Genomic DNA, 22,774 nt, shown 5'->3' with positions numbered 1-22,774 from the left:
TAATAAAGAAAATTCAGAATTTAAAGCAATTTTGCGCTGAATACACGTAGTTTTCGAGGTTTTTATATGAAAAATCGGCGTTTTCGACATGTTTTACCTATAAAGTTGACCGAATTCATGGCGTTACGTCGATTTTAAGCTCAAAATTTTATATTTATTTGAAAAAATAATTTTCCAGATGTTCTCGCGTCTCGGTGGACTTCTAACCGGGTTATCGAGTACAATAAGCCACTCGATTCGAGCGACGACTCAAATTGTTCCAGCCACTCCGATCACCACACAATTCGCCACGTTTTCCACGAGTTTTCCGGCATGGCGGAATAATTTCTTGCAGGTGAGAAATGCAAAAATCGGGATTTTGTATATAAAAATGAGTGAAAATAAGCCTTTTTTTGCTGAATTTCATGAGATTTCCTTCAAATTCACGAAATTCGAAATTTTCGCCCATGTTTTTTAAAATCGCAGATTTTTTTTTCATTTTCCCGGCGGAATAATTTCTTGCAGGTGAAACATGGAACAGGACTCTGTTTTTTAGATGATAATGATATTTTCCGACTGAAAAATTGAGTTTTCGCCGTTCTTTTTTGTAAAAACTGGAATTTTAACCATAAATCGAGTTTCCCAGTCTCAAAATCGATTTCTGACTGAAAATCCACATTTTAATCACATTTTCAGTCAAAAAACTGAATTTTATTTTATGAAAGAGTGAAAATGGCAATTACGGACGAATTTTCGCTATCTTTTCGTTGAATATTGCCGGATTTTCACTCTAAATCCCAAATTTTCCATTTCCAGTTCATCCACTACCGAAACGGACCACCAAAACGACGTGCTCGCAGTAAGGACAAGTCGCCAATCAGTGGATACAGTCATTTCAAAGGAATCGTACTGAAAACTGTCATTCGACACCCGAAAAAGCCGAATTCCGGTAATCGAAAGTGTGCGATTGTGAGATTGTCGACTGGAGCGGAAGTTTGTGCGTATATTCCGAATGTTGGACACAATTTGCAGGAGCATTCACAGGTAATTGAGAATTTGGAGTGATTTGGAATATTTTGACATAAAAATTGGAATAATTTCATCAAAAATGGGCGAAAAGCTACTGAAAATGACATTTTTCGTGTTAAAATTGAGCCAGAACGCAGAGTTTTGCCCCTCCTTTCTGGGTTTTTTGCTAACTTTTTACTAAAAAACTGTAAACATTTCATTTTCTGTCGATTTTCGCCATATCGTTGCAATTTTTCTCTCATTTATGCGCATTCCAGCCAGAAAATCCTCAAAAACGTTTATTTTCCAGGTACTGGTAAAAGGAGGACGCCGACGTGATCTTATCTCAGTCAAAGCCAACATTGTGAGAGGAAAATTCGATTGTGCGCCAGCGGGAGGTGCCAGGAAATGAATAGTTTCGATAATAGTAGATTTTTTAATTCATAGTGCTCTTTTCTCTCTGTTTTTCGTTTTGTTTTGTTGGAAATAATGAAAATAAAACCTTTTTTTTAATCGTTGCTCACCTTTTTCTTTTTTTTTCAATTTATGGGTAGTTTTACCCTAGTTATTTGCATTTTGTTATTGTTCACATTCTGGTGGACATTCGGACAAACAGACACACAGACAGACGGTCAAACATTTTAGCAAAACGCGTCAACGGTGCCCCAGGCATACATTCCGAATATAATCACTGAAAACGCCCCCTAGTCGGATATCCGGATACACAGACACACAGAAAGATGTAAAAATGGTTAATTTTGCACAAATTTCCAATTTTTCCGTGTAATTGTGAATTATTGTGATTTCTCGTCTACTTTTTTTTTGTAAAAATTTGGCTAAAAAAGATTTTCGACTAAAAAAGCGATTTTTCGACTAAAATACGATGTTGACGAAAAATAGTTGAAAATAGCGATTTTAGTTTCCTTAATAACCCTCTCATTTTTTTCCTTTGCTTGTCATGGACATCTGGACACACTGACACACTTGCGAATTTTCGCACCTTTTCCACCCAAAAACGTGATTTCTACTTTTCCATCAAACTTTTTTAATTTTTCCACAGATGGAAGTACACATTAGCGACGACGAAAAGCTATTCCTAATCCACGGCGTCGAACAGGACATCCGGAATGACGGACGTGCGTGTGCAGATTTTCGACCGATGATTCTCGAGAGGGGCGTCTTGTCGGGAACAAATGGAAGTTGTCGAGTGCAATTGGGACAGACCACTGATGTTTTGGTAAGGAGGACATCCGGATGCACAGGAGGATGCACAGACAGAAAAGCTGAAATTTAGGTTTTTCAAAAATCGACTAAAAACACGATTTTTCAACTTTAAAAAGTGATTTTTGGTTATGAGGATATCCGGATGCGCAGGAGACACAGACAGACAAGAATTCATACTTGTGAAGGCCCCGCTTCAAAGAATGAACCAATTTTTTTTTGAAATTTTTAAAATTTTTCACCGAAAATGTGAACATGAATTTTCAGAATTTCTTCTAATTCTGAATGTTAGTCGAAAATTTGACTATTTCGCCAAAGAAATTCAAAAATGGTGAAAAATGTGAAATTTGAACTTTGGCGCTAGTGATAAGTCTGCATTTTTTGAATTTCAGGCTGGAATCAAGCTGGAACTCGAAGCATACGACCCGATCGCTGAGAAGCAACCGAAACAGCCGATGAGTTTCCACGTGGATTTCTCGGCTAATGCTAGCAGTCAATTCGCGGGTATGTGGACATCTGGATTGATGGGAATTCAGATAGACAAGCTGAAATTTTGGGTTTTTCAAAAAAGAATTTCAAAAATAGACAAAAAAGGGATTTTTCGACTGAAAACGCTTTTTTTCGACTAAAACAGCGATGTTACGACTAAAAAACGATTTCTTGACTAAAAATAAAGATTTTTGACTAAAAATTCGTTTTTTTAACTAAAAATAGTTGAAAATAACGATTTTCCGACTAAAAAATGGCTTTTTCGACTAAATAAAGTCGAAAATTGCGATTTTCCGACAAAAATAGTTTAAATTGTGATTTTTCGACTAGAAATAGTTGAAATATCGATTTATCAACGAAAAATAGTTTAAAATAACGATTTTTTACTTAAAAAACTATTTTTCGACTACAAATAGTTGAAAAACGCGATTTTTCGACTAAAAAATATATTTTTTCTGAAAAAAAACCGAAAATTAGTTGAAAATAGCGATTTTCAGTCGATTTTCTTCATACCCTCTCATTTTTTTTCAGGAAAAGGAGGTGATCAATACGGTGAAGAGCTCTCTGCAGCCTTTCAAGTCGCCTACTCCCGCTCACTTGACATCATTCCAAACCTATCGAAAACTCAACTGGCCGCCGGTTATCGCTGGAAAATCCACGTGGACATTTCAGTATTACAATGGGCGGGAAGTGTTCCAGACGCGTGTAGTCTCGCTATCATTGGAGCGTTGAGTGATCTAGAGATACCAGAAGTCGATGTGACACCAGATGACGGTGGAAAAGTGTCGATTGTGTTGAAACGACCGAGAATCGGAGGAGATGTGAGAGATGAAGAGGTTCCCGTGGCGATGTGGAAGTTGATTGTGACTAGGTAACCAGGAAGGACAGATGTGTAGAAAAATTGGTGAAAAATGAAGAAAAATGACACAGAACCCCAAAAAAACGTATTTTTACACGAAAAACTATTTAAATACCCCAATTTTCCACTGAAACATCATGAAAATTCGGCATTTTTACGGTAGAAAAGACATATGGACGAACAGACACGAAAACGTACCGGCACACAGATGGGCATCTGGATAGACAGACAGACATATTAGAGCAATAATAACCAATTTTGCATGAAAAATCATTGAAAATTGTATGGAAATGGTCCAAAAATGATTGAAATTGCTCAAAATCGATCCAACAAGCCGCAAAAATCTCAATTTTTCCTATCTAGACGCAAAAACACACAGACAGACTGGACAAAGCAGACATCTGGAATTACAGACACACATATGGAAATAGCAGAAATTTGGACAAACCGATGCACAGACAGACATAAAAATGAGAAAAAATGAACAAATTTGAGCTAAAAACGATCAGTTTTGAATGAAAAATCTTCGAAAATTGGATGAAAATTGTCCAAAATGGTTGAAATTGCTCAAAATTGATCCAAAAATCTCAATTTTTCAAATCTGGACGCACAAACACACACACAGACTGGACAAAACAGGCATATGGAATTACAGGCACATAGCAGACATTTGGACCAACCAATGCAGAGACAGACAGAAAAATGGGGAAAAATGAACAAATTTGAGCTAAAAACGATCAAATTTGAATGAAAAAACATCAATTTTTTTCAGCTGCCCAATGCTCCTAACAGTCTCAAAAATTGGCACCGCCAACCTTGTCGACTGCTCGCCCGAAGAGGAATGTTGTATTCGATCTCAACTACTAATTGGTGTCGCTAAGAATCTCGAGTCAACTCCAGAATCCGACGATGCCAATGAGTACGACATCACATGTGTCAAACAACACGGTGGTGGTCTTCTGGAAATGGAATCGATCGATGATATGACGAAGTTGGCGACGAGAACGGCGAAAGGATTATATGAAGCAATCGGGAATCGGTTGAATACGGAGGAGAGAAGGAAGCCGGGACACTCTTTTTTGCTATAATTTATTCAATTTTTTTTCGTTTTTTTGAATTTTTGTTTTTCCCGCTATTTTGTTGTTGGTCTCATTATGAATTTCTAATTGATATATTTACGGCTTTCACAGCCTTAAAATCCACAATTTTTTCAGATGAAGCTCTGAAGCTGGCTCCAACGACAAGAAAGGTTTTTCTACAAACTTTTATGGATTAATACTATTTCAGAAACGAGAAATAAATAAGGGGAAGGGTAATCTGGACAGACAGATTGAAAATGGAGGGAAACTAAAACTAGACGATGGTTCACACAATATTATAGAATTCGCTGCGTAGCGACGCAGCGAAAATGCACACACACACAAAAATATATATAAGCCCTTGGGGTGAGAGAAGATAATTTTAGGGAAAAGCTACTCAGAAAATGAAAAAAAATGGCGCGAAAAAAAGAAAAGAAAAATGAATAGATCAGAAGAAATAGCTCGAGAAGTTATGGGAAGAAGCGAAAGTTTAGAAAAATGCGATTAATTTTTTAGAGGTGAGAGAAAAGCACGACGCGTAAGGCGCGTAACGAAAAAATTTGAATTTTCGCGGTTTAAACGTAAAATTTGAATTTGGCGCCTTAGTGCGACGGAGCGCGATTTCGCGACCTTACGCCTCGCAATGCTGTGAAAATGAAAAAAAAAGCGAGAAAGAAAAATGGTTAAACGCCGCCTAATTGGCAGACGGCATATTCTCCTGACGTCATCCATGAGTTGTCCTCGTCGAATTTCTGAAAAAGAGAAAAAATTTCAGAATCCGAGCCTTCATGGCCTAGAAAACTCTTAGGCCACTCACACGATGAGGCCAATGCAGCCGCGCTCTATTGACAAGGATGGTACATTTTTTGCGTCAAATGCGTCAAAAAAATGCACCATCGTTGTCAATAGAGCGCGGCTGCTTTGGTATTCCTGGCCTCATCGTGTTGAAGTTGATGGCCTAGAAAACTCTCACTTACCGCCAACAACTTATCAATTGAGGCCGCACTGAGCCCGGCGACAGTCTCCGCCTTAAGCGTTCGTAACGCGAAGAATGGACACGGTGCGAATCCACGACACGCGGTTTTGAACGATGTATCGAGATCCCAATCGCGGTCACCGACCAGTTTACGGTAATTGAGATCTCCTTTGAAGATTAAGAGTGAGGACTGGAAGAAGATGAACAAGTGGTCAAGTGGTCTAGAAATTTCAGGATACCTACCGTAGTGAGCTCTTCGAAAAGCTCGGGCGCCTCTTTCTCCATAATATAGTAGGGGTGTGGTGAGATCCAGAAGAGATCACACTTGAAAATTATCTCCATATTTTCAATTCGTTTCTTCAACTGCTCTCCGAATTTCGTGCTCTCCGGACCAGCCTCTTTCAATTGGTCGACAACCCAATTGAAGTCATTCTCAGTGGTATCACTGACAAACCATGGGATCGCCTTTCCATGGACAATCACTTTGTCAGCGAATCCACGAGCGAGAAGGAACTCAGCGAGCACCAAGTCACCGGCTAACTCAACACCGGCGTTGTCCAACACGATGTCAACGCGACGGTTTTTGAGTTTTTTCTCGTTGATTTGAAGGGGTCCAAGGACCTTACAGATCAACTCATTGACGTCGTCGATGAGGACAAAGTCGGCGAGTTTCGAGGATGCAGCGATTGAAGACATTTTCTGAAAAAATAGAGTTCTTAGAACGATCACAGTTAGAATTCAATGATATCTCTTAGAAACTCTGTAATTTTCCCGGGCTATAACTCGCTTCAAACTGAGTTTTATAAGCTGAAAAATATACCAAAATGTAGATCTCGGAGAGTTATGTGGACTACTACGCGCCGAAAAAAGTGGCAAGTAGTTTTTTTGGTAAATATAAGCATGATTATACTTTTCTGGAAGCTGGAAATGTGAGGATTCTGGAAATCTACGTTTCATTGGTCTCGGAGCAAAAATTGGGAGCCGGATGCCTACCTACTATGAGCCCCGGGTCGGGCTCATAGTAGTTTTTATGGAAATTTCGGGGGTTTTGGCACTTTTTTCAAGCCCGGTTTACAAGTATGAATATAAAGCTTGGCACGTTTCGCTAGGAGACGTATAACGTTGACATTTTTGAAATCAGGCTCATATTTGAAACTTTGGGTGACTCGAGGCTCACCAATGAAACCTCCAAACTTCAGAACCCACCGTATTTCCCTAATTTTTTCTCCGAGACCAATGAAACCTAGATTTTCAGAATCAGCGGATTCTCAGCTTTGAGAAAGTATAATGTTCTGAAATTTTCGAAATATGAGTCTTGCCATCGACTCCCTGACTCATAAACCCTACCATATCTCCCTAATTTTTCCTCCAAGACCCATGAAATGTAGATTTTCAGAATCCTCACATTTCCAGCTTCCAGAAAAGTGTATATTAAAAAAATTGCCACTTTTTCCCATCCCGTATTATGTCAAGGATACATATAGAACTCGTCGATATCTTCATTTTCATATATTTTTCAGTTTATAAAACTCAGTTTGAAGCGAGTTATGAGCCTTTACAAGTCTGCTAATTACCCCTCCCTCTCTCTATCTCTGCTAATGCACTAGACTCTGCGTCTCTCATTGTACTCACACACTCATAATGAGTATGACCTGTTCCCATGGTTTCCGGGATGAATCCGCGCAAAACATTTCGATTTTTTCCATTCCACACACACGCCGTTTTTCGGGATGCCAGGGATTTTAGAATGAGATTTTTTGGCAAGAAAACTGTTTTTCCTACTGTACTCACCATGGTATGATCATCACCACCAGTCAACGACATATCCGCACGGTTTCCCCACAAACTCGATTTGAGTATCGTGTTAATTCCGAAGAGCTCGTGAACTGGAGCATCTTTCGCGGAGATTTTCATGAGGAACGCGGCGGACTCCTCGATTTGTGGGAGACTGTAATTAAGTTTTTTTTTTAAATTGTGAAAACTATTTAGACTCACTGATCCATGAAGTTCTTTTTCTTCGACTCCTCGAAATAATCCATTTGTCCCAAATGGTTAGTGATATTGAATGCGCTGTAAATGTAGCGGTACAGGAAACACTCGACGAAGAGCCATGGTCCCTTGAAGTAGGTCAGCTCCTCGGTGTCGTTGGGCTGAAAATTTTTTTAATTTTTGTTTTTTTGTGAGATCAGGTTATGGTCGTTTTGAAAAATACTGATTGGGTTACTGTAGATCTACCGTAGAATAATTCTGCACTAACTAGGAAAAGTCATGGAGTCAGTTAGGAGTTATGGGACGTGACCTATATCATTGGAAAGCTGAGAAGACGCTGATTTCAAATACATATTCAGTTTTTGCGCTCGATGCCTGATATTCGAAAAAAAAAGATAAAAATTCAGAAAAATGACAAATCATTATTTTTCTGGCCCGCTAGTTCTCTATATTTTCCGATCTTTGATCTCGTTTTTCTTGAATACCAGGCTTCGAGGGCAAAAACTGAATATATATTTGAAATCAACGTTTTCTCAGCTTTCCAATGATATATATATATATATAACGTCCCATGACCTTCCCTAGTAAATTAATTCTTACCATGATCCCTGTCCGCATATCATTCAACATCTCTCGCCATTTCCTCCCGTCCAGACGGTCTTCACAGAGATTGCACAACGCTTTGTCGGTCATGATCTCGTAGCGAAGTTTAGCAAACTTTTCGAGTATGTCAGCAATGTCTCTTTCGACACCCTGGAAAAGAACAATTATGAAGTTTTTTTTTTTAATTGGAGGATTTTTTTTTTCAAAACTGGAAATTTTCTGAACATTTTTACTTGAATTCAAGCTATATATATGCTTGAAAAATTCCCAGTATCTTCTTCCTATTGATAAAATATCAGATCCAACCAAAACTTAAATCTACTAAGCCCTAGTCCTCATTCAAGATCACCGCCTAATTTCAGGTTTTTTTCAAATTCAAACGTTCTCAAAATCTCTTTTGGAGAGGAAATTTTTATCTGAATAATAGCAAATATATCATTTTTTTAAAGCTTTATCAGAAAACCTACATTTCCATACTGCTCGATGAGTTCTGCTCGTCTCCGAGCCAATTGATCCACAAGGCTAGTGACGATCTTTGGCCAACGATCACGAACAGTGAAGTAGGCAAATGTGCTGGAAAATTAATGGAAAATCAATCAAAGTTGCTATAAAACTGCTACAATCTAGAAAATCCCGTTAAAAAATTTAATTACTAACCCCTCCTTCTTTCCAATCAACTTCGGTGCCAAATGATCGTACTCATCGGTGATGTTCATAGCGTTCAATGGCGGCAAATTACTGAAAATGTCTTTTTAAAGCTTTTAAAACTACTTTTCATTCTATTTTCTTCATTTTTTCTCAAGTAAAACGACGAAAATCGATGGGGAACAGAGATAACGAGAACCCTCCGAAGAAATCGAATTCTTTTTCAGGCTACGGTCAAGGACGCCGGCGTTCGGCACTCGGTGTATTGTACGCAAACACACCAACGTGACCGATTGCGGACTAGGCAGCAGAATTGACGAGCAGGAGAATAGAATTTTCTAGAGCCCATGTAGGCGTGGATTATTCGAGAAGTTGGAGCTTTATGATGATTTTTGAGCTTCCGGGTGCGAATTTTTCCGTTTTTCATCTGTTTTTGCTAAATTTTGGTCTGAAAACGGTAAAAATAGGCAAAAATGACCATAATTGGTATAATTCCAGCACGAAAAATAAACATTTTCGTGAGTTGTGGAGTTTTCAGTTATGCCGCTATTTCTCCGTACAAATTCGCGATTTTTGATAATAAATGCGCTCAGCGAGACTGGAAGGAAGCATAATATTATCAATTTTCATGCGAAACTAGCTTTCCGACTAGAAAAAGTAGCGAAATCGGGTTTTCCCCATTTTTCATATGTTTTCGATAAATTAGAGGCTGAAAACGTTAAATATAGGCAAAAATGACTATAATTTATATAATTTCAGCGCGAAAACTGAAAATTTTTGTGAGTTGAGGAGTTTTCAGTTGTAATCATTAACTTTTCGCTATTTTACCGTTAAAAATCTCGATTTTCGATAATAAATGTGCTCGGCGCGATTGAAAGAAAGCGTAATTTTATCAATCAAATCTGTTCAAAAACGAAAAAAAATTCGCGGAAGCCGCCATTCCCAGGAGTCGCGCGAGAAGCCAACAGGTGAAAAATGAAATCGAAACTACGAAAAACACACGAAAAAAGCCAAAATCAATGAATTTTCTTGCGAAAAAATGATCTGTGCTTGCTAATCCTCTTTAAATAACACCAGCTTTACCACAATTAGAGCGTATTCAGCAGATTTCTATAGAAAACAAGGTGAAAAGCGCTGAAATTGGCTAGAAAACGTCTTGAAAACGCATTTTTCTACGTGTATTCGCTCTATTTCTCTGCCAACCGTTAACCCCGTGACCCTGAACTTATCGTAATATAAAAAATCGCAACGTTTCAGTACCAAAAACCCAACTCTCTCCAAATCCACGCGATGGCTGAGAAAATCGACATCACCCCTAAACAAGACGGCGGAGTGCTGAAACTCGTCAAGAAGGAGGGACAAGGAATCGTCAAGCCGACGACCGGAACCACCGTCAAAGTGCATTACGTTGGAACCCTTGAGAACGGAACGAAGTTCGACTCATCCCGCGATAGAGGAGATCAGTTCACTTTCAACCTCGGTCGTGGAAATGTCATCAAGGGATGGGATCTCGGAGTGGCCACTATGACCAAGGGAGAGGTCGCCGAGTTCACGATTCGATCGGATTACGGTTACGGAGACGCTGGATCACCACCGAAGATTCCAGGCGGTGCCACTTTGGTTTTCGAGGTGGAGTTGTTCGAGTGGAGTGCTGAGGACATCTCGCCGGATCGAGATGGAACTATTCAGAGGACTGTTATTGTTGAGGGATCCAAGAACTCGTATCCGAATGATACCAGCAGAGTTGTAGGTAAGAAAATGATGATGAAAATGTATTTTCATCTTTGCAAACCGGGCCGGCGCTGTAACTAGGTTCAAACAATGCAATGAACTGAAAAATATAGCAAAATGTAGATCTCGGCGAGCTCTATCTCTCTGATATAGAACGGGCCGGGAAAAAGAGCCCAAAAAACCTGTCCGTACTATATCAGAAAGATAGAGCTCGCCATACTTGTCACGGGCCGGGCCGGGCCGGGCCCGCTAAAAAAATCTTCCGGCCCGGCCCGTTCGGCCCGTCAAAATATTGAAAAAAAAAATTTTCGTCGTTTTCCCATTGTTTTTTCGTTTACTACTTTATGGCAAACATATTATTGATTAGAAATTATAAAAAGACAACAAGTGCAAACGGAAATTGTCAGAATAAGTTATTTTGTCACTATAAACTTTGAGCCTCTCAAAGTCTCTGTGATGATCAGCCGATGATCAGAATCAGGATCAAGAACTTGCTGGAGGCTTCTGAAAGTAGTCTAATCGAATCCCCCGACCTTGATTTAGTATAGACCGAAGAAAAAATTTAATTTCCAAGACTTTCAATTCTATTTTTCAAAAATAATTTTTTGGTTCCGGGCCCTGCGGGCCGGCCCGCGGGCCGGCCCGTGATTTGACAAGTATGGAGCTCGCTGAGATTTACATTTTGCTATATTTTTCAGTTCATTGCATTGAGTTTGAACCGAGTTACGCGCCGGCGCGTTTGCAAGTTTGAAAATATCTTTAAAACCAGGAAATAGCGAAATATGTGACTAAAAAAAGTGAAAGTCGAAGTTTCTGGGCGAAAACTTCAGAATGATCGACTTGCCCGTTCAAACACTCAACATTTACGGTGTCTTTAGAAAGACTGTAATCGACCCGGAAAACGCTATAATTGACTATTTTTATTGCTAGAGAACCGGTTCTCTCCCGTCCTAATTCATCGTAATGGGCTGGAAAATCGAATTTTCTCGGTTTCAAGAACTTAGGCAATGAGACGCAGTTCAAAAATCAGAGAACTAGACGAAATTTATACGAAATAATCGATTTTCTCATTCTAGCTCACTGCGTCGGAACCTATCAAGGCACCGAATTCTACAACCGCGAGGTCACCTTCCACATTGGCGAGGGATCCGAAGAGGGACTTCCAGAAGGTGTCGAGCGGGCTCTCCGTCGTTTCCAACTCGGCGAGAAGTCGAAAATCGAGATTCGCGGACACAAGTACACTTACGGAAACAATCCGCCAGCCGGATCGAATATCCCAGTCAATGCGCCACTCGAGTTCACCATTTTCCTTAAAGAATTCGAAAAGGTGCCGGCCACATGGGAGATGAGTGCCGAGGAGAAGTTGGAGGCCGCCAAGAATGCCAAGGACCGTGGTACGATGTACTTGCAGAAGGGAAATCTTAAACTGGCCTACAACAAGTACAAGCGTGCCGAGGAGGTGTTGGAATACGAGAAATCGACGGATCCGGAGAAGATGGCCGAGCGCGAGACGATTCTCAATGGAGCGTATCTCAACTTGAGTTTGGTGTGCTCGAAACAAAATGAGAATCTGGAATGCATCAAGTGGTGTGATAAGGTGTTGGAGACTAAGCCTGACAACGTGAAGGCGTTGTACCGAAAGGCTACCGCTCTTTTGACGATGAGCGAGGTCCGTGATGCGATGAAGTTGTTCGAGAAGATTGTTCAAGTCGAGCCGGATAATAAGGTAAGACATCGTCTCACCGTGAGAAAAGAGCAGAATAATGTGGCCACCGTGCTCTTTGGGCGGAGCTTTTCTGTCATCAAGAATTTGTGAAAATTGAAAAATTTGTTGCGGATTTGTCACATTCTTCGATTAAATTCTGTCAAATTCTAGCGGATTTACGTACTTCCTTTGTAGTTTATAGAGATCACACGACTTTTGATTTACTGGATACGTCATTCGTAGCTCGCGAGCCCCGCACTAATCCCTCTTCATAGTCCATCCGATTGATACCTGGACTTAATCCATCTCTTTCATTGAAAGACCTACAAACGGATCAGGCATGTCCGGGTATGAGGTTACGGCCGCACCTCAAGTTGAGACTTCTCAACTAGAGGCACGCGCCGCAGCACGCGACGCACGCGGTGGGGCGCACTTGCGCTGGCAGCCGGCCGCGTCTTTTGAACGGGATAAAGCGAAATAAGACTATTCTACGGGGTTTCTCGTGAATATTGTTCATTCTTTCGCATATTTTCTCAAAAAAACGAACGAAAAAAATATTTATTGATTTTTTTTCACATCGTATCACGTTTGAGTTGAGAAAATATGCGAGAAAAGTGAATAAAACCACTATTACACAATGAGATTGAAATCTGCCATAAAATAGTGAAGAAGTATTTGCCCCGTATTTGGTAAAGTGAGTCAAAGAGCCAAGCGTAGTCAAAGAGTCAAGCGAAGGCGTAGTCAAAGCGTAGTCAAAGAGTCAAGCGAAGGCGTAGTCAAAGCGTAGTCAAAGAGTCAAGCGAAAATGATGAAAATAGATGTTTTTCCTCTACTTCGAAAGTGTATTATATATGTTTTTGTCCAAAATTGTCTTATCTATCATTATAATTGTGTTTAGTGCTCGAGTTTGTTCAAATTCTTTCGTATTTTCAATCTCATTGTGTAATAGTGGTTTTATTCACTTTTCTCGCATATTTTCTCAACTCAAACGTGATACGATGTGAAAAAAATCAATAAATCTTTTTTTCGTTCGTTTTTTTGAGAAAATATGCGAAAGAATGAACAATATTCACGAGAAACCCCGTAGAATAGTCTTATTTCGCTTTATCCCGTTCAAAAGACGCGGCCGGCTGCCAGCGCAAGTGCGCCCCACCGCGTGCGTCGCGTGCTGCGGCGCGTGCCTCTAGTTGAGAAGTCTCAACTTGAGAACCGCGGGGAACCGCACCTCGCGGACATGCCTGAAACGGATTTGTGTTTCCAGGCGGCCGCTCAACAAATCCTCGTGTGCAAGACGACAATTCGTGATCAGAATGCGAAGGATAAGAAGCGTTTCAAGAATCTCTTCGCGAAAATCTCGGACGATAGGGACGATGTGGAGGATAAGCCGACGAACACGGTGGAGGATGGCGATGAGATTGTTGCGTCGACTTCTGGAAGCTCCAACTCAATGGCTTAATCACTATCCGCTCCTCTGGCCTAGTAAATGTTAAAATATGATTTTCATTTTATTTTTTCATTATACGAAACCATTTTTATTCCAATTTCGAGCAATTCCGTTTCCCGTCTCCTCTACTTCTCTGTGTGTTTTTAACTAGAATGTGATCTCGCCCTTTCATTTTTAGCCCCCCATATCATGTAGTAAATTGACTATTATTATTATTAAATTATTTATTTATGTCTGAACTTCCAAATTCCAGAATTTTCAGATTAAATTTCAATCTCGGCGCCCAAATTGCCGTCGGGAACACATTGATACTCGAATGCCCAATGATTAGTTGACATGTACTGCTCTCCGGTGTCATATGAGATGAACATGGAGTTTTGTGTCGACTTTATAGCGTCGGCGGATTGAGGAGAGAATTGTCGGAAGCTGAAAATATATACGTTTTCTGAAATTGAACAAAATCTCTCACATTCTCAGCTTTTTCCACTTTTCATCAGCACCATTGTGCACTTTGACTCGATCGTTCTTATCCAATTGCATAGCTTTTGCTGTAAGTGCCACGTGGAATTCCATTGGGCACTGAATCAAATAATACTGAATAAGGAAGGAGTCTGGAGATGTCGGATAGTTGTTCGAGGTTACGGTACCATATGAATTCGAGGAGAAGACTTTCAGAGGGAGTGGACGGCTGGAATTATTTGAAGAGTCTGTCTGTGTGTCCGGATGTCTTCAACTTACAGTATTCTGTATCTCATCTGAAAACCTTTGCCAACACCATCCTCATCTGATTTAAAGTTTAGCATCACGTGATTCCGATTACTGATTACTGAGTGGTTACGGTGGGTGCCGGAGAGTCTGAACATTTTGAAATTTTAGAACATAGGCATGATTATACTTTTCTGAAAGCTGAGAATACGATGATTCTGAATATCTGAGTTTCAAGGGTCTTGGAGCGAAAATGGCGAAGATACAGTAGGCTTTACAGTTCAGAGGTTTAAGTGGGGAGCCTCGAGTTACCCATAATTTCAAATCCGGGCATGATTATACTTTTCTGAAAGCTGGGAATCCGCTGATTATGAATATCTGGGTTTCATGGGTCTTGGAGCGAAAACGGCCTAAATACGTTAGGTTTTGCAGTTCGGAGGTTCTACATTTTTGTTAGTGGTGAGTCTCGAGTTACCCAAAATTTCAGAAGATAGGCATGATTATACTTTTATGAAAGCTGAGAATTCGGTGATTTTGAATATCTAGCTATCACTGGTCTCGGAGCGAAAATGGCGAAGATACAGTAGGTTTTATAAGTCAGGGAGTCGATGGCAAGACTCAAATCTCAGAAATTTCAGAACATATGCATGATTATATTTTTCTGAAAGCTGGAAATCCGCTGATTCTGGAAATCCAAGTTTCAAGAGTCTCAAAGCAAAAATTTGGGAGATACGGTAGGTTTTCTCCCGAATTAAACGTAGAAAACTTTTATTCAAACTTGCAAACGAACCGGACCGACACGGGAAAGGAAAATGTGCTAAAACCGCGAAAATAATCAAAAAACCATTCTAGACCGCTCCGCGGCACCTTAACAATTAGTCATCCGGCCCATAGCAGGCCAGAGATATAGAACTCGCTGAGATCTACAATTTAGTATATTTTCCAGATCATAATATTGAGTTTCAATGGAGTTAAAATGTTTGCAAATACGCTTATTCGGAAAAACCACAAAAATCTCAAAAAAAAACTCACCTAAACAGCGTTCTGCCCGATATTCCATAATCATCTGACACCGTGATGACGTCACAATTCTGCTCGGTCTCCACATTCTCAAAGTACATCAGTATCCGGGTTCCCGGTTCTGACTTGATGATGTGAGTGTCGTATTCCAGGTTTTCATAAGGTTCGGGATAGTTGGGACTAGTGATGACACCCTCATCGTCACGATGCCACGTGGTGACGATTCTGGAATTTTAAGACGTATATAGAGACACATATATGAAGTTACCCTTCCGCTGGTTTTTGGCACATGAAGAATTGGGAGTAGTGGCAACTGATGGCTTGCCAACCGTCTAGATTATCGTCGAGAACCCACGCGATACATTCTCCGGAGACACCTGGCTCGTCTGAAATGAATATATATCTGGATAAACAGACAATGCATAGGACAGACGCTGGGAATCTTCTAAGATATGCTAAGATATAGTGCTGGTTTTAAGATTCCTGCTCACTAGGAAAGATCCGTGGAGTTATGGGAAGTGACCAGGCTTGGTCGAGAAAAACTTTTCGGGAAAATCGAGAACGAAAAAATTTCTCGAAATTATTTTTCGGGAAATCGAGTACTCGAAATTTTTCTCGAGTTTTTTTTCGAGAAATCGAGTACTCGAAATTTTTCTCGAAACTTTTTTTCGGGAAAACCGAGAAATCGAGTATCCCGATTTCCCGACCTCGACCAAGCCTGGAAGTGACTTATATCATTGGAAAACTGCATACTTGTCAAATCACGGGCCGGGCCGGGCCGGGCCCTCTGAAAATTTCAGGGCCCGGGCCGGCCCGCAGGGCCCGCAGCAAGCTTTTTTTTCAATATTTTGACGGGCCGGCCCGGGCCGGGCCGGAAGATTTTTTTAGCGGGCCCGGCCCGGCCCGGCCCGTGACAAGTATGGAAAACTGAGATATCGCTGATTCTAAATATGTAATCAATTTTTACCCTCAAAACCTGGTATTCAAGAAAAACATGGTCAAAGTCGCTGACAAGTCATTATTTTACCAACGTGTGAAAAACATCGTCAGCGTGGTGTGGGTTACCGGTGGTCCGAACTTTGACCTCGTTTTTCTCAAATACCAGGTTTCAACGGCAAAAACTGGATATATATTTGGAATCAGCGTTTTCTCAGCTTTCCAATGATACAGGTGTCATATCTCTACGGTCACTCGGTGACCTTCCCTCAAACATACCGTAAAACCTGTAATGGAGGCGCACCTAGCTGTGCCTGTTTGCAGCGGCATATCTCGGTTCCCAAAGAAAATATAAAATCCAACTGACAAAATATAGCTTAATATTCATAAAATCTTTCTTTTGTTGAAAAAATCTTCATATCTTTAAAGACAGCCGAGATAGGATGATCCAAACTCTTGCTAGCGGGTGCGCCTCTATTACAGGCTTTACGGTAGAATACAGACATGATTGTGTCTTTCTAAAAACCTAGAACATCCTAATGACGAACTCACCGGGCAAAAAGTATGTGTAGTTCCTCTTCTTCCCATCAACCCACTCAAACTCCGCCTTCCTCTCATCCCACCTCATTCCAATCCAATTAAAGAAACTTGGATTTTCTCTGGCGAAAAACTCGCGGACTATTGACCCCTCGTCTTCTGAATTTATGACTACAAGACTGCTATTCATCTGGTTACAGTAGTCTTGAGCCTCGGAGAACTCTGCTGGCTGAGGGGCAGATAGGAAGCAGGAGTCGAGGTGGGCGATGTGGAGCCAAGATGGGGAGCATGGCGTCTTGGCGGATGTGGATGGGATAAGGATGATTAGGAATAATAATATTGAGGTCAAAGAAGAGCTCATGTTGAAGCGAGAAATCAAATCAAAAGTTGTGTTTCGAAACTTGACAAGTTTGAAAATAGAATGTGAAACAAGCCACCTGAGCACATCTCATGTCATCATCATCCACCCATTCACATAAGCCACGCCCCTTCCCAACCGTTAAAGACAGCTGCCCCACTCATTTTCCACACCTGACTTGACTGACAATTGATGAGTTTGACAGGAGGTTCTAGTGTTGTGTTGTTCCGTTGTACACGAATTTTGATGGGAGGAGGAGTAGAAGGGGGAGAGGAAGGAAGGAGATGAATGTTGCAACAACAAGAACATTCAACACATAATGGATGTTGGAGTAGACCCAACTACTGTTGGGTGCCTGTTTATGTGTATGGAGGGTACGGATGTCCAAGGGAGATCTGAGGATGAGCAAACCCAAAGAATTCCTTGAAAATGGACCACGGGAAGGTTTCTTGAAGAGATATTCAGTCTTCTTATTTGTATAGAGATCAAAGTTGAGCTGAATATCGGTCTTGAATAAGCTAAAAAAAAATGGCTATATTTGTGTTAAATTTCCTTTTTTGGGCAAAAACTGAAAGCGTTGCTGCAAAAAAAAAATCAAAGAATATCAGTAAATTCGAGTAGGCGGACAAATTTTACATGCTGATACCCTCTAGGCAAACGACGGAAAAATCTTAAAATGACAGAAAACAGAGTTCCGCTCAACCTTGATAGATACTCCCCGCATACTATTCTTTGCCAAAAGATCTGCCAGACCCAGTGACTTTGGTTTCCCATAAACGTACCTGTCGTCATATTGACAATGGATCCTGTCACAAGTCACTAATTGCTTAGATCAAAAAGAGCCATCTCATCATTAGACAGATAATCTTTCTTGCACAAATTCATCTGTCGTCTTTTCTTTGTCATGAGATGAGTAGATTCCCAGAAGGTAAAGTTATTCTCCTGGAAATCTAGATTAGTGAACAGACTAACTATTGTTTGTCAAAAAGGGAGAATCCGAATAGCCTTCATTAACACCACCGAGTTCTCCGGGAAGAATTGGGGCGGTTCTAAATCGGGCGGTTTCGATTGGGGGCGGTTCTATTTTGGCCGGTTTTCAGTCGGGACAGCACCGCTATTCATTTTCCATTTATTCACTCGGTTTTGGTGTTTCTTCAAATAAAATTATTTTCAGCATGGTCGATTTCTCTTCTGGCTCTGATGACTCATCGTTCGAGTTTGTCTCTGACTCGATGGCATCGGATGTCTCTTTTATAGAAGAGAGAACTGAAGAAACTCCAAGGACAACTAATCCACCATCTCCAGTCCTCGAAGCTTCTACTAAAATAATAAAGAGAGATGAGACAGACGACTCGAAAGTTATAGGCTACATGATTTTAGGAATTATTGTCTTCTCGGCTGTCTTGCCATATTTTTTTCCTTCTGATATTGATGTAAGACATGCTAACTTGCTGTCAAAAAATTGATAATTTTTTTCAGAACGACATCGCAAAACTCACTGATGAAATCGTGGGTCTCAAAAGAGATTTTCAGCTGGTTCTCCACAAAACAATGAAAGAACGAAAGGAACACTACAAAAAGATCAAGTGTCTGGAAGATATCCCAGAGGATCTTTTGGCCAAATGGGTGCCAGATGCATCAAATTTTCAAGGAGTAGCGGAATTCATTTCCGACCAGCAAAAAGGAGAGAGTGTCAAGGAATTCATGTATGAGGCTCATGTCAAACTCAACATCGTCAGGAAAAATCTGTTGGAATTGGTTTTGATCAGGAACCAGACACAAGAAGGTGCCATCTTGTTGAGAGGCGCATGTGTCTATGAGAACGGTAAAAGTACCAAAGTATTTGTGCAAGAAGGGAAGTTATATGTCAGCTGGAAATATGTGCATGGAAATGAGAAGAAACGCGTCACTATGGTGTACACTGTGCCAGAAGAACACTTTCATACGATCGAATTTGGATAATCTTTATGCTTTTCAAATGTAAATTTTGAAATTTTCAATTTTTTCTGTGAAAATAAATATTAAGTAATAAACATTTTTACGAAAGTCGCAATTTCCAAAATCAGCAAATAGTATACGCAAGATTTTCTTCTTTGCAACGTACGAGCACAGGTAAACCGCTGGGGGAACACAAATGGAACTACGCGGTGACGTATATGCGGTCTATTTGGAATTCCATGTGAAAAAGCTTGACTAGGTGAAAAGTTTGAAAGCTCATAACTTGGCCCGCAGAGCAGGTTTTGACTTCAAAAATGGACTCCCCGTAGTCGAATGCTCTTTAAACCAAATTTATTGATCCTTTGAAAGCCGCGTCTCCAAAGTCTTCCCTTGTAAGTATTTTGTTCTCTGATTCAACACCTTCTTCCTAACCTCCATTTTCTGTGAATTGAATTGAATCCACGAATGTTGCCATTTCATGATCTTTTGACTCGCTACAAACTCGGTTCCAACGAATTCTCTTTCACATTTCTTCCGTTTCGTTTTTTTCTGATTCTTCTGATCCCACCCAAGGCAAGATGATACCCAATTCTCCATTTACAACCCCTTTTCCTTCCAAAATGGACCCCGCTTCCCTTTTCGAAAGCCTTAATATTCCGCAACGTCCACCACGTGTTATCAATGAGCTCGGCACCGAAACGTTCCCGATTGTCAGACAATACACGCGTGCCTTGTCGTATGTCGCTAACGATAGAACTGCACCGACACCAATCTTCACTGTCGTCTTAAGACATCCTCATGGCCGAGAGGTACCAAGACTCGGATTCTGGAGACGCGTTTGGAGGGTGAGTGATAGTTTTATAGTTTTTTGAAGATGTACTGATCAAAGTTGAATTCTAGAGTGTCTACCAACTGTTTCAATTCGTCTGCCGCGGCGAGGTTCCATAATTCTTCCATTGGAGTAAGTTCATTTTCTGAATGACAGTTTGATAAGAATCTTTTTAGAAAAAAATCTGATACCTCTACTTCTGCCTCTCATCAATTATCCATCTACCAAGCTAGTTTTTTCGGCTTCAGCTTCGATAAATTTGTTTTTTTTTCTTCATTCCATTATAGTTATCTTCAATAAATCAGTGTTCAAAAAAGTCATAATTTGGATTCCGTTTTACTTCAATCCGTTATCTCAAATCAGAACGAGCTATTTCGGAATTTTCAACGCATTTGTTGACTGGAATTTGCAAATTGCTTTCCTTACGTAACAAAGCTATAATTTTGGAGATTTGCGCTGACGTTTGAAGGTGAGAAGGGGGCAGGGGGAGAGCAGACTACATATCAAATAAATATGTATCAGATTTTCTGAAAGCGGGTAAACACGACGTTTTGCAACTAGAATTTGAAGAAAAGTTGATGTTTTGAAATTCACTGAATGTTCTATTACCCTAAACGTATAAGCTTAAAATGACACAAATCGATGACCCTATGCAGTTTTTAGGTTTCCTACTAATAAGTCATCCACATTATTGTGAAGGTATTAGATAAGAAAAGTATATATGTAGCAGGCTTGTTCGGAGTCGGTGAATCGGATATCCGACTTCTCCGATTCTCCAACTTTTTTTTTTCGGAGAAATTATCCGTCAGAGAGTTCCAGAGAATTTCGGAAATATTCGATAGTCCAATTTCTGTTTTTGTTGTATTTTTACAGGTAAAAGCTTTTAATGATGAATAAACATGTTTTGAAAAGGTGCATTCTGAGAAACGCAACAAAAACCCGTTTTGGAAACATTTTCGGAGAAAGTTTGCATTCTCCCAGAAAAACAGATGGAGAAAATTTCGGATATCCGATTATCCAAAAATTTTTCTCCGAACAATCCTGGTATGTAGGCCAAGTGAAAATATAGAAAAAAGCCTAAGAAGTGTTTTTGCGTTATTATCCTCATACCTTAGATTTAGTCGTCATTGTTCCTACCTTTGTCAGTGCCGTCATCGAGCGTGTCAATCGCTCACGCTATCTCGGGCGCTTTCGGGTAGGACTCAAAGATCTTTCTAATCATCGGACTCCACACAGTACTCAATAGGGGTCGAACCAGTGCCCCAGTGTGTGTGCCAGCCGAGAGCTTTAACCATTCAACCACTCGGCCGCAGCAGGGATAATGAGTGAGTGGGTATATGGCAGTGCGCGGGAGTGCTAAAAGGGGAGCCGCGCCCCGATCCGTGGATCAGGTTGAGTGGTCCGTTGGGTAAGAAACTAGGGATTGCTGGTTCGAGTCCCATAGGGGTCTACTGGTTTTGCATGTTTTTTCCAAACTTGGTGCGGGCCAGGCCGGGGTTTGAAATTCAAAAAACGAAATTTTTAACAAAGTTTTTTGATGTTTTTCCGAAAATTTCGAATTTTCAACTATAATTCAGAACTCAGTCAAAAGCTAGTTATGCATCAAGAAATTGGATTTTTATCTAAACTTTCTTTGAAAAATTAAAAAAAATTGGCTGGTACCTTTTCTTGAATCCGGGACGAACAAAATCTCAGACCGGCCCTAAATTTGACAAATTTACGTTTTTCAGATATTATAATCTCGTATCTTAGAGTACTAGTTCAACGAAAATAATCACACCTTTCGTTTCAAATAAACAATTTATAAGTCGGTATAATAATTGTGAATAATGAGAGAACACCTTATGTCATATAACATCTAGTGGAAAGAGTCAATAAGTCATATATCTCAAATTCAAAATTATTGAGTGATCTTCCCACGGAGCAGCGCGCAGATCACAGTACGCGACGCGGAGCTCAGACCGCAACGCGTCACTCTAACTATGCAAATCTATGCCAATTCACTCATTCACCCTTTCATCGGTCTTCCCGATCACCCGTTCTCTTCCTGCCTTCCCCATCTCAACCAAAACAAATGTCCCACCAACAAAGCCCTTCGTCTTTCATGGACCTGTTGGTTCTCTTTATTGCAATTGTTTTAGCTGTGGCCATAGGTTTATTGGTATGTTTTCACTTATTTCTTTGCTTATACAAACTGTAGTATCAATTTCAGGCTCATAAAACCAAACCGATTGAAACGACCACAGCGCCAGCCACCGCCTCTCAAATGGTATTTGAAGATGAGATCGCTGCCAAGATCTCCAGATGGAATTGTATGCAAGATGTGCCGAAGCACTTGTGGGACAAATGGACTCCAGATCCAACTCGCTTCCAAGGCGTCAACGAGTTCCTGTTCAAGACCGGAACCAACGGAACGGAACTCGAGGAGATCCTCTACTTCCATCGTCTGAAGATGGACAGAAGAGGAGTCTCGTGGATTCCATACAACTCGCATGCCTTCAACCAATTTATGGTGGGTGCTGGCGGAAAGCGAGTCAAGTTCCAGGGAAGTTCGAGAATTGAGAATGGAGAATTCCACTACCACTTCCAGTTCGAGCACGCGAAAAAAGGAATGCTGGGATTGAAACTTGTTTACTTTATTCCTCATGAATATTTGATTTAATTCTTGTTTCTTTTAATTGTCGTATACATTTTTTTCGAATTTTTGGATTTTGAACTTTTTA

The 22,774-nt window shown here is 40.5% G+C and overlaps 8 protein-coding genes across 8 annotated transcripts; 6 read left to right on the top strand and 2 right to left on the bottom strand.

Annotated features, from left to right (window-relative positions):
• Positions 1–178: 178 nt before the first annotated feature.
• GCK72_021950 (uncharacterized protein) lies at positions 179–1,399 on the top strand (the record flags this gene model as incomplete). Its single annotated transcript, XM_003105153.2, has 3 exons — positions 179–334; positions 796–1,023; positions 1,298–1,399. The coding sequence occupies 3 exons, from the start codon at positions 179–181 to the stop codon at positions 1,397–1,399; spliced, it is 486 nt and encodes a 161-aa protein (XP_003105201.1).
• A 648-nt stretch (positions 1,400–2,047) lies between these two features.
• GCK72_021949 (uncharacterized protein) lies at positions 2,048–4,644 on the top strand (the record flags this gene model as incomplete). The annotated part of the gene is made up of 4 exons (XM_003105242.2): positions 2,048–2,224; positions 2,601–2,712; positions 3,229–3,568; positions 4,329–4,644. 4 exons carry the CDS (start codon positions 2,048–2,050, stop codon positions 4,642–4,644), a joined length of 945 nt encoding a protein of 314 aa, XP_003105290.2.
• A 674-nt stretch (positions 4,645–5,318) lies between these two features.
• On the bottom strand, positions 5,319–8,919 carry GCK72_021948 (uncharacterized protein; the record flags this gene model as incomplete). The annotated part of the gene is made up of 8 exons (XM_003105210.2): positions 5,319–5,387; positions 5,613–5,801; positions 5,855–6,310; positions 7,403–7,559; positions 7,607–7,761; positions 8,201–8,353; positions 8,671–8,776; positions 8,861–8,919. The coding sequence occupies 8 exons, from the start codon at positions 8,917–8,919 to the stop codon at positions 5,319–5,321; spliced, it is 1,344 nt and encodes a 447-aa protein (XP_003105258.2).
• A 1,219-nt stretch (positions 8,920–10,138) lies between these two features.
• On the top strand, positions 10,139–13,740 carry GCK72_021947 (uncharacterized protein; the record flags this gene model as incomplete). Its single annotated transcript, XM_003105144.2, has 3 exons — positions 10,139–10,598; positions 11,656–12,305; positions 13,546–13,740. The coding sequence occupies 3 exons, from the start codon at positions 10,139–10,141 to the stop codon at positions 13,738–13,740; spliced, it is 1,305 nt and encodes a 434-aa protein (XP_003105192.1).
• A 251-nt stretch (positions 13,741–13,991) lies between these two features.
• GCK72_021946 (uncharacterized protein) lies at positions 13,992–17,287 on the bottom strand (the record flags this gene model as incomplete). The annotated part of the gene is made up of 6 exons (XM_003105265.2): positions 13,992–14,154; positions 14,198–14,416; positions 14,467–14,583; positions 15,466–15,678; positions 15,722–15,839; positions 16,942–17,287. 6 exons carry the CDS (start codon positions 17,285–17,287, stop codon positions 13,992–13,994), a joined length of 1,176 nt encoding a protein of 391 aa, XP_003105313.2.
• A 1,172-nt stretch (positions 17,288–18,459) lies between these two features.
• On the top strand, positions 18,460–19,246 carry GCK72_021945 (uncharacterized protein; the record flags this gene model as incomplete). Its single annotated transcript, XM_003105238.2, has 2 exons — positions 18,460–18,717; positions 18,764–19,246. The coding sequence occupies 2 exons, from the start codon at positions 18,460–18,462 to the stop codon at positions 19,244–19,246; spliced, it is 741 nt and encodes a 246-aa protein (XP_003105286.2).
• A 596-nt stretch (positions 19,247–19,842) lies between these two features.
• GCK72_021944 (uncharacterized protein) lies at positions 19,843–20,170 on the top strand (the record flags this gene model as incomplete). The annotated part of the gene is made up of 2 exons (XM_053734583.1): positions 19,843–20,067; positions 20,123–20,170. The coding sequence occupies 2 exons, from the start codon at positions 19,843–19,845 to the stop codon at positions 20,168–20,170; spliced, it is 273 nt and encodes a 90-aa protein (XP_053583496.1).
• A 1,955-nt stretch (positions 20,171–22,125) lies between these two features.
• GCK72_021943 (uncharacterized protein) lies at positions 22,126–22,713 on the top strand (the record flags this gene model as incomplete). The annotated part of the gene is made up of 2 exons (XM_003105296.2): positions 22,126–22,212; positions 22,264–22,713. The coding sequence occupies 2 exons, from the start codon at positions 22,126–22,128 to the stop codon at positions 22,711–22,713; spliced, it is 537 nt and encodes a 178-aa protein (XP_003105344.2).
• Between the last annotated feature and the right edge of the window lie 61 nt (positions 22,714–22,774).

This window comes from Caenorhabditis remanei, chromosome V (genome assembly GCF_010183535.1).
Source record: "Caenorhabditis remanei strain PX506 chromosome V, whole genome shotgun sequence".
In the NCBI taxonomy this organism is placed as follows: domain Eukaryota; kingdom Metazoa; phylum Nematoda; class Chromadorea; order Rhabditida; family Rhabditidae; genus Caenorhabditis; species Caenorhabditis remanei.
The sequence above is the reverse complement of the archived record's forward strand: the minus strand, read 5'-3'. Positions and strand labels throughout refer to the sequence as shown.